The sequence below is a fragment of the Urtica dioica genome, chromosome 8, assembly GCF_054948205.1.
Source record: "Urtica dioica subsp. dioica isolate 48M chromosome 8, U.dioica_male_clone48M_v1_H2, whole genome shotgun sequence".
NCBI classification, from domain to species: domain Eukaryota; kingdom Viridiplantae; phylum Streptophyta; class Magnoliopsida; order Rosales; family Urticaceae; genus Urtica; species Urtica dioica.
In genome coordinates, this window is record NC_142763.1 from 39,647,772 (window position 1) to 39,658,004 (window position 10,233).

A 10,233-nucleotide genomic window follows, 5' to 3' on the forward strand; every position below is an offset into this window, starting at 1 on the left:
TGCGGCAACAGATCGCCTTCCTCAGCCAGCAGCACAACCAGCCTCCCACGACTCCTCAACCTCCGCCTGCATCGCAACCAGGTGGGACGGATCAGCAGACGCCAGGTTCCACGCCAGGTTCCACGCCAGGTTCTATGGATTACTTGCGAGATCGTCCTTACGGAAGCGGCGGAACGAGCGGCAGCGCGTCAGGCAGCGGTGGACGAGGACGAGGAAGCGGTTCTCGAAGTTCTGGCAACTTATTCGGCAGAGGAAATTCTACTATCGATAAGTTTTATAAGAAAAAAAAATAGGAATTAATTTTTTTTCGTTTTTTGTAAAGAATTTGTATTTTTAATTAAGAATTCTATTTTTAGAATATTATTTCTAATTCATTTAGAATTTTGTTTAATTAATATTATTTTGTTAATTTACTTTTTTTAATTTTGTATTTTTTTTTAATTAAACAAACGTATTGGGTGCGACATTGTCGCACCGAATACCATGGCGCGAAAACTTTCAGGTGCGACATTGTCGCACCCGATATGCCATTACCCGCCAATTCTACAAAATTTGGCAGGAAAATAACTTGGGCATTAGGTGCGATTAGTCGCACCTGAAAATGTCGCACCTAATGGGGTACCTATTAGGTGCGACATGTCGCACCCAATACCTTCTGCGACGGGTTATCAGGTGCGACAGCGTCGCACCTATTGTCGCACCTAATAAACCATTAGGTGCGACATTTGAGGCATTGGGTGCGACATCCGTCGCACCGGATAACGTCTTTTGTCCTAGTGTCAGCAGATCTGGAAGGGACACCCCTAGCGGACCACCAAGAAGGAGAAGCATGTCGGAGTCAATGGTGGCAATCCCTCTTCGCGCGAATCAGGGATGGTGACCGTCGGTCGATCTCTGTCGCATCAACCAAGAAGCTTCCCCGAGCCAAGATGTATCAAGTCCTCGCCACACGAGTCGGAGAGGAAGGACCTTTAACAAAATAATAGTGTTTTATATATTTAATAAAGAAAATTAATTTAGGTAACTGGAAAGACCACTATAACCTCAATAGTGAGCTCACATGCCTAAAACGTGTGAAACTCATAGATGATAACTAATAATTTTTTACGGAAGGGGCAAAGATCAACAAAAATAGGAGTTCAGAGTAATTTTTGTTGAAAATCCGAGTTGAGGGTGCACTTCGTTAATCGAGTAAGAGTTCAGGAGGGATTCTTGTAAATTATCCTAAAAATAACGATATACACACAGTACCAATGGTCCAATTTTAGTCACCGGAGAGATATCAACATGTATTATAAATACAAAACATTAAAAAAAAAATAGCCAACTTAAACGTTTGATATTACTAAATAGTCAAGGTTTGGTAAATATTAGGTAAATAACCATAAATGATGACGTGACTTAATATGACAGTGGGTATTTACTTAATATTTACGTTTGTAAATATATAAAATTGGTTATTTACCTAATATTTACCAAACCTTGGCTATTTAGTAATTCTCAAGGTTTAAGTTGGCTATTTTGCTAAATTACCCTTGTAAATATTTGAAATACTTTTACAGATTATCAACAAACATATTTGGCAAGTACTTTATAATTACAAATATTTGTTGCAATTAGCCAATCATTTATCTTTTTTAAAATATCTATGCTATAATCTGAAATTCGATCTCAAAACGGGAGTTTCGCCAGTATTTCACCGAGCTTAGTCTCCCCTCTTTTGAAAGAGGCTAAGTTTTTTGTGATTGATTATTGGCTTTTTTTATTAACAATTAGGGTGTCTTATAAATAGACTTAAGTTTACAACATAATGGGTCGGGCCCAAAAGCATAAACCTAATTACACCCTAATCAATTATCTAAAATCATAATAATAAAAAGGCAAAATTTAAAAATCTAATTCTACAACTTAAAACCTTGAATTCGTAATTAAAAACCTCTAATTTCCCTAATTGATAACCCTAAATACTATATACGTAACAATCTAGTCCAAATTTCATTTTATTAGGAAAATAATCCACCACGCCGAAGTTAATTAAACTAACTGTTCAGTTAATTAAATAAATTGAATAATTAATTCAATTAATTGAACAGTTAATTTAATTAATTTTGATCTGATGGACTATTTTCTTAATGAAATGAAACTTGTACTATTTTTTAAAGAGGTGTGGATTGTTGGACTACTGATCTAATTTCCTCTTATAAATAAAAAAAATTTAAAATTTATACTTTTTGCATGATATCTGTGAATAAATGTTTTCGAAAAATGGTATTCAAAATACAACAAAATAACACTAAGATACTAAGGATGTGAAGTGAACTTTTATGGTTTACAACAAAATACAAATGAAAGCTGTTTTGTATATATAAAAAAAAATACATAAGTTTTTACTAATTTATAAAAAATTCAAATACAAGATAACAATTAACGACAAGCGTTTAAGAAACAAAAGCAATTAGATATACTAGTTAGAAACAAAAAAACTTACATATATATATATATATATATATATATATATATATATATATATATATATATATATTGTCTATTTAAGTATATAAGAGATGGGATATCTAAAATGTAATTATAATAGCTAACAAGAACTAATTATAACTAACAAAATAATACAAGCTCATAAAATAAAAATAAAAAAACTCGCAGCCATCGTTGGTGACGTGGTCGAGTGTTCGACGGAACACTGATCAAGGATGAGATATCGTTTATCAGTACCCCGCCGCAACTCAAATTTTACAGATGAACTAAAAATCAAGGGTCAATTTTTCAAAGAGGCTTCTCGTGCGTATTCTGGGAAAAAAAATATAATCGACATCAATAGATTTCCATTACCTGAGAGGCGTAAACTTAAAATGGTGTATTAAAAAACAATTAGATACAAAATTACTTAGTATATATATACTTAACATTATTATTAAGATAAAAAAAAATTAAAATTAATATTATTATAATACATAATATTATTATTCAAAAATTAATTTATCTTTTTTCTAATGATACAAGCTATTTAACCAAAGTAATATCTTCATTTCTATTTATTTTATCGGTATACCGCATATTGATGGATAAACCGTTCAAGGGTAAATTTAAAGGATAGGATTAAGGTAAAAAGCTTAACAATGGAAAACAGTCAAGTAACTCGGTTTCTCAATCATTGACACTGACACACACAGTTTGGAGTATGACTAAAAATTTAGCTTTTTGGATAGAAATTAATAAGATAAGAAGTTTATAACTTGGACTTTTCTATTTTTCCAAGCAATTTCTTAAATGCTGTCAATTTATGAAAATTTATATCTATTTACTTTAGTTTACGACTTGAACTTTACTATTTTTTCTAAGCAATTTCTTAAATTCTGCTAATTTATGAAAATTTATATATATTTACTTTAGTTTACGTTGGCACACAGTAAAGAAAAAGTTTAAAATACATATAAATCCCCCAAGGGAAAGTATGTAGTGTGTGATTACAACTAATAAACCAATTTAAAATCATTAACCCATTTATTTTGCGTTTATATACTATCTACTATAAAATTAGATATTGTATTATATTATGATATCTAATGTTAATGCGATCTCTCAGATAGCACTTGCGGGAGACGTGCAAGAGCAGGTAACACATACTTTGTTTTTGAAGGCCTTGGGTTATTTGTGGACTTCGAGGAGCTCGAGGAAGATTGGAGTGACAGCCCAAATAACCAAGAGTCTTGGAATAGTCTTTGAATCACAACTAAGGGGGAGGAATCAACTCTTTTTAAAGTCGAGAAAGAGAGAACACTTAGTGGTCTAAATAAACTTGAAAATTCCCTCGATCTATGATTCTAAGGAGAGATTTGAGAGTTGTGGTGGTGGCTCTTCGCGTCAACTTCTCGTGGAAGTGAGCTTCTCACCGTTATTTCCTAGAAAAGAAGAGAGAAGAGTGAACTACCGGGGTGGAAGAGTCTTGGTTACATTATGAGTGGAGGGGCCTTGATTTGATAATTCTTTTTTTGTCTCAAGTATGTTTTAGTGAAAGAAATCAAGAGAGTAGAGAATTTGGCATAGTATTACTATGAGTAAGAGAGAGTTACCTCAAAGTGATCGGGAAAATTATGCTATTTATAGAAGTTTGAGTGCGTTGGGTCGTATTTTGAATGTGTGGAACCCACTTAGGTGAGAAGGAGTTTCGGCCAAAAGAACTTTTGGTTTCTGGGCGAGAAGAGGTTATCGCCAGAAAGTTTTTTTACTTCTGGACGAGAAGGCTTTCTGGCCATATGTGTTATGGCCAGAAGGATTTTTTGCTTACGGGCCAGAAGAGATTTTGGCCATAAGGGTTTTTGGCTTTTGGGCGAGAATAGGGTTTTGGTCATAAAATATTTTGGCTTATGGAAGGGAAGGCCTTTTGGCCAAAAGGGATTTCCTAGCTAGAAAAGGTTTTGGCCAGAAAAGTTTTTTTGTTCGTGTTTATCATTCGACTGTCATTTTTTCTCTTTTAATGTTGTTTTCATCTTGTGAAAATGATGGCATAACATCTAAAATCTCTAATAATTACCAAGTGTATGTATAGTATAATTACGTTCACAAACTTGTTGGTTACGACGGCTAACAAAATTATATTAAAATTATGTTATTACAATTGAAAGTTATTAAAGGATATTTGTTGACCGTTTACATATACGTATATGAGGCTTTCTTAATGTGAACTAAATTAATTACAAGAATGTTTAAGTCTATGAGTTAATATATCAACCAAAAAGTCTCAAACTCTAAACACTCGCAGACTTATTGAAACACAATTGAAAGTGTTGATGACAAAAATACGTTATATAACACTAACCAGTATAATTGAGTATAAAAATTGGAGGCTGCTGCTGGATTTTCGTTATAATAGACAAATCTGAATACAAAGAGAAAAAGTAAACAAAATGTGAATTAGGGATATGTTGTTGGTAATGGGTGAAGAAATCAATGGTCAAAATGCATATGTGTGCGCGCGTGATTGTGAATGAGAGCTTAACCGGAAAAGATTTAATGTCATGATTATCCCAAAAAAAAAAAAAAACATTGTGTGAACGCTTCTATTGTGTAATATTGTGTAACCTAATTTCTTAACATAAAGAGTATTAAAGTACTTTCACATTACATTTCCATACATAAACATATATATATATATATATATATATATATATATATATATTATATATATATATACACGTTTGGCCACTTATTGCCACAAATCTAACGTTTAAATAACTCAAAAATGGGCAAGTAGAGGGGTTTTTTTTCCGACGGCTCATAAATTGTAGTAATCACGCTTTGGTCCATAATATTTTTTTTTTAGCGTTACATTTCAATCCTTGTTATATAAAGAATGATTACTGCAAGCGTAAACAATCTTAGCCATGTTACAACTTTGCAGCAAAAAATATTTGTTTAATCAAAGCTCCACTAAATAACTATCTTTCTTTCCAAACTTACTTAAAGATAACTATTTATTTGGGAACCATCAAGGCTTAATCTGCATCATGGCCCACAATACGTCAACCCTTTTCTTGGTCCTCATTTGTGGCATTGCGGTCGGGCCCTGCGGGGCCCAAAACTCGGTGCAAGACTACGTGGACGCCCACAACGCAGCGCGTGCAGCGGTGGGCGTCAGCAACACGACGTGGAGCGCCGAGCTGGAGGCGTACGCGGACGGGTACGTGAGGACTCGGGTGTCGGACTGCGAGCTGGTGCACTCGAAAGGGCCGTACGGGGAGAACCTGGCGTGGGGGACGGGCCCCTTCTCGGGCACGGACGCGGTGAAGCTGTGGACGGACGAGGAGCCGTGCTACAACTACTCCAACAACTCGTGCTCCCCATCTCCGCCAAAGTCGTGCCAGTACGGGTGCCTGCACTACACCCAAGTCGTCTGGCGCAACTCGACCCGCCTCGGCTGCGCCAGGCTCTTGTGCGCCAACGGTGCATGGTTCGTCTCTTGCAACTACGATCCCCCCGGGAACTACGTCGGAGAGAAGCCTTACTAGTATATTTTCCCGTGATTTTCGAATAAGAGTTGTTCAACTCCCCTATGATTAATTTACTCATCCATTCAAGTTACTTCACCATGAAAGCCTTGTATTAAAAGTTTGGGAAAAATTGAATATTATCCTCCAACAAGGGGAAAGGAGCACAACATTGGTTATATAGCATGAAACAGTCTTTCAGCTTCATGGAGATATTTCATCCATTAAATCGCTTAATGCTTTAATAGGATACACACGTCAGAGTTCAACGATCTTCGGCCGCTTTTTCGATTTACCGTTTCCGATTTTAGTCGAAGAATTGCCTTTGGATGATGATCTCTTGAGCTCTGTATTAACTTCATTTTCTGCGTTGTTATCGACACCTTCGCTCCCGTCCTCCTCGTCACTGCTATCTTCTGACTCTGACTCGCTGCTGCTATCATCTTCGGCCGATGATGTCACTGGCTGATAACCGGAGATCGCAGACTCTGCTGCAGCCACTGCTTCTGGGGTATGAAGATCCGCTACGCCAAGCATCAAGTCCTGAAAAATAAAAATATATTCAACTCCAAAATCGCTGGCCTGACTGCACAAGTCTGAGGGATAGATAGATATACCATTTCGATTACTTCGGATTCATGCCCGGTTAGCGCTTCAATATCATAGTTCTTAGGATTGTCCTACAATTAAAAGAATGGCTATCAATTAAGCTTCTACATAGTAAATCAAGCCTTTAAATTGGAATATGTATATACATAGAGTATTAGAATTCTGACCTTTGAGTCAAGCTCCAACTTTTTGTTAGCTTCCGATAGGACTCCCAAGAAGTCTCTCACTTTCCCTAAAACTGAACATAGTCAAAAGGAACTAAGCGTTGTTGCTAGTTTCAAAATATCCAATGGTACACATCTATTTGTTTTTAAAAAAGAAACACGGGACATATTATTAATCAAATGGAATGGCCGGAAAGATACAAAGTTAGTCGACGAGTAGTTTAAAAAGGGGCGGAAATAAGGAATGGTACACATCTATAGAATCAGGAATTTTGATATCTTTCTTTCCGTCAGGGCAACATAGGCAATCTCTGATAACCATAGAGTTAAAACAATGTTGACCAAGGATACTTTATTTTTCAAAGTCCCAGTTCAAATCGCTATCTTCATAATCACTGTTTAAGTTTTCAACAGAGCCTAACTTGCATATAATCACACATATAAGCCATCAATAGACACTGACATTGACAATAATGTTATAGGAAGGAAAAAAAACATGAATTTGAATAATGAAATTTAAAACCTTGGCTCTTGGGGAGAGGAGGCAAAGTGGATGGTTTATCGTCTTCGTTGGCTTTCTTTCTCTGCAATTGTGTTTTACAAACAAGCAGTGACGAATCTGTACACAATCACCAATATGTTCACAATAAGCAATCAGAGAAAAGTATGTATAGAGTGTATATATACAGACACATATAGATATATATAATATATGTATATATATATATATATATATATATGAGAGAGAGAGAGACAGAGCCACAGAGGAAGAGACAGACAGACAAACCTAGAGACGAAGTAGAAGGATTTTTGTGCTCCAGTTGTAAAAGGTCTTTGCTGGTTTTAGCCATTCTTGTTTAATCGGAGGAGGAGAAGACAGAAGCAACAATTTATCTTCCTACTATAAGCGCAAAGAGTATAAGTACTACAAACTTAATCAGTAATTTGGAAAATTGGTGTTCAACGAAATCATATACAGAAAGTACAGAGAAAGTAATCAATTTTTTTTTACAAATCAATGCCTAGTCCTCATGAGTAATTTTCTCAAACATGTACAGCATTACATCACAAGACCACATATATATGCATCGTATCACCATCAGTAAGAATATCTAAAGAAAAACATCAAGTATTCTTACAAACAATTATTGATGGGCGGAGTAAAAACAATTTTTAAAAAAAAATGCTTGGATGCTGGACACGTTTTGGCTTGAATGTACTAGAGTTAAGTGATTATAGATCATTACGTTTTGATTTTCATATTTGAAATACAAGCATATCAACGACATGTTTAAACGAATAAGAAAGATTAAGACGAACATATAATTCCCATAACAAATGTCGGTGTGATTTCAGCGCCCCAATCGGATTTGAGCATTCTTCCATTACTAGACGTTGATCATCGCATTTTCACTCCCACAGAATTCTATTTTTTCACTTTCTTAGTTTTCTAAACGATTCACAGTAACTGACTTTCATGGATAAGAAGCCATGATGATGATCCTTTTACCACTAACAACCCAATAAATCTGGTAATGCATATTTCAAACCCCTACTTTGAAAGACTACACCAAATTTAGTCAATTTAACACCTGAACAAGAAGATTGGTGTCACAAGACAGTTTCTAGTCTCATTGAGGAATTTTCTCAAACACCTTGTTGGCGTGATCATTACACGTGTGGAAAACCTAGCCATAACAACGAAAACCACACTACAACCGACATCAATAACTACAAATCAGCAACAACGAAAAAGAAAACTAATTTCAGCTAATTTCGAAGAAGAAAATAAAATAATTTACACTGACCTTGGAGCAGAACTTTCGACGGAGACGAGTTGGCCTGAAAATTCAATAGTTGAATCTTGGAATTTTTCAGCTACACGAATGAGTATTGGTGGGCTGCAGGGTTTTGGCTGCTGTGGTTGAAGAAGAGGAACGCAGCTATGAAAATGTGAGTATAAAGAACTAGTTTTTTATTTGTAAGAGTTGTCCCCGAGTCCACTCCCGACCGACTTAGTTTTTAACTTTTTATTTGCAAGGGAGGTACTATATTTTTTTTTCAAAAAATTAGCAAAATAGCCAAATCAAACTTTATGATTTGCTATTTAGCCAAGGTTTTGTAAATACTAAGCCGATGACGTGGCCCAATAATAGGTTTTTTTATTTCCGAAAATTGCCCATGTGCGTTTGAATTTTGAATTACATATTTGAATTTTCGGTTTAAATTTTTTCCCGAAATTTTTTGAATTGTTTTCCTGATATAAGTGTGAACATGATTTAGTCAATTTATGATTCCCTTTATTTTATGAACTAAATGGACGTGGAAGTTGTAATTTATTTGTTTCTTTTTATAGATTATTTCTGATATTTTCGGCCAGAAATATATTGTATCGTTTATTATTTAAATATATGTAGATAAGTTAAGGTTATGACAACTTATGCAGTAAATATGCGTAAATAAACACTTCCAGATAACCAAATATAATAGTACTTAATATTTACACACATTTACTACAGATATTAACAACCATACATTGTTGTAAAATCCAAGGATTGACATACTCGGTGTAAATATGTGTAAATAAAGATTTACACACGCCAAAAATTTAAACTGCTCAATATTTACTCAGATTTACTGCAAAATCTGCAAAATATGTCAACACCTATTTTTTCATTCTAACATCCAAACACCCAAAATTCTAAACGCATTCACAATGGTTTTTCCCATACATTAACACTGAAACATGACTACATTTTACAACGCATTAAGATACATTAACAGAGATTTTTTCTTAATGGCAGATTGAATATTGGTGGAGAGATAATCGGTAATTAATTTGTTGTTATTACTTCCTTGATTCTCGTTTACACGTTACCTCTTTTTTTTCTTTTTTTATTAAGTAAACCGTGTGCTTATGGGCGGGAAATGCCTGAGCTTTTTAGTAAATGTAGAAGTGTCTTAAATGATATTTGGCTATTTACTTAGTATTTACAAAACCTTGGCTATTTAGCAATGTTAAAGGTTTGATTTGGCTATTTTGCTAAATTACCCTTTTTTTTGTGGTACTGGAGTTATTTCACACCACATTTTTTTTTTTTTAGGAAACTGGGCGATATCTCGGGTAATTCATTAAAAAACCTCACATATGGCGTAAAAATACTGTAGTTACAAGACTAGGAGAACGTAGGTTGTTCGGAGACAACATCATCCCGTATACAACGGGGGATCATCTCCGACCAACACGCGTCCGTGAGAAACTTTAAAGAGTAACGAGCAAGTTTATGAGCAACCACATTATTCGATCTAGGCAGGAATGAGATATAAAAAAAAAAAAAAAATTGCGAAGCCAATACCTTGATGTCAGTGAGGATCGTACTAAGCTCCGTCGCCGGGACAATACCGCTCCTGATCGCATTAACAATCTCTAAACAATCGGATTGAAGCATCACTCTCTC

At 35.0% G+C, this 10,233-nt stretch overlaps 2 protein-coding genes across 4 annotated transcripts; one reads left to right on the forward strand and one right to left on the reverse strand.

The window, feature by feature from the left end:
* The first annotated feature begins 5,522 nt into the window (after positions 1-5,522).
* Positions 5,523-6,035, forward strand: LOC149389764 (pathogenesis-related protein 1-like). The gene has a single exon (XM_089622716.1). It carries the CDS (start codon positions 5,523-5,525, stop codon positions 6,021-6,023), a length of 501 nt encoding a protein of 166 aa, XP_089478842.1. The 3' UTR covers positions 6,024-6,035.
* A 52-nt stretch (positions 6,036-6,087) lies between these two features.
* LOC149389765 (uncharacterized) lies at positions 6,088-8,795 on the reverse strand. 3 transcript variants are annotated; one of them, XM_089621800.1, is made up of 6 exons: positions 8,584-8,795; positions 7,563-7,673; positions 7,299-7,394; positions 6,779-6,849; positions 6,620-6,682; positions 6,088-6,545 (listed from the first exon to the last, which is right to left on the reverse strand). In XM_089621800.1, exons 2-6 carry the CDS (start codon positions 7,624-7,626, stop codon positions 6,261-6,263), a joined length of 579 nt encoding a protein of 192 aa, XP_089477926.1. In that variant the 5' UTR covers positions 7,627-7,673; positions 8,584-8,795; the 3' UTR covers positions 6,088-6,260. The 3 variants fall into 3 exon arrangements, with proteins under 3 accessions (XP_089477926.1, XP_089477925.1, XP_089477927.1); XM_089621799.1 differs by having other exon boundaries at positions 7,563-7,676; XM_089621801.1 differs by having other exon boundaries at positions 7,563-7,676; positions 8,578-8,795.
* Between the last annotated feature and the right edge of the window lie 1,438 nt (positions 8,796-10,233).

Excerpts from the sequence above, each read along its gene's own strand:
- LOC149389765 (XM_089621800.1), bottom strand. The coding sequence starts at position 7,626 with ATGGCTAAAACCAGCAAAGACCTTTTACAACTGGAGCACAAAAATCCT. Across the intron at positions 7,395-7,562 it reads TCCTTCTACTTCGTCTCTAG|ATTCGTCACTGCTTGTTTGT; the intron begins GTTTGTCTGTCT and ends GATTGTGTACAG. Across the intron at positions 6,683-6,778 it reads AGTTGGAGCTTGACTCAAAG|GACAATCCTAAGAACTATGA; the intron begins GTCAGAATTCTA and ends TTTTAATTGTAG.
- LOC149389764 (XM_089622716.1), top strand. The coding sequence starts at position 5,523 with ATGGCCCACAATACGTCAACCCTTTTCTTGGTCCTCATTTGTGGCATT.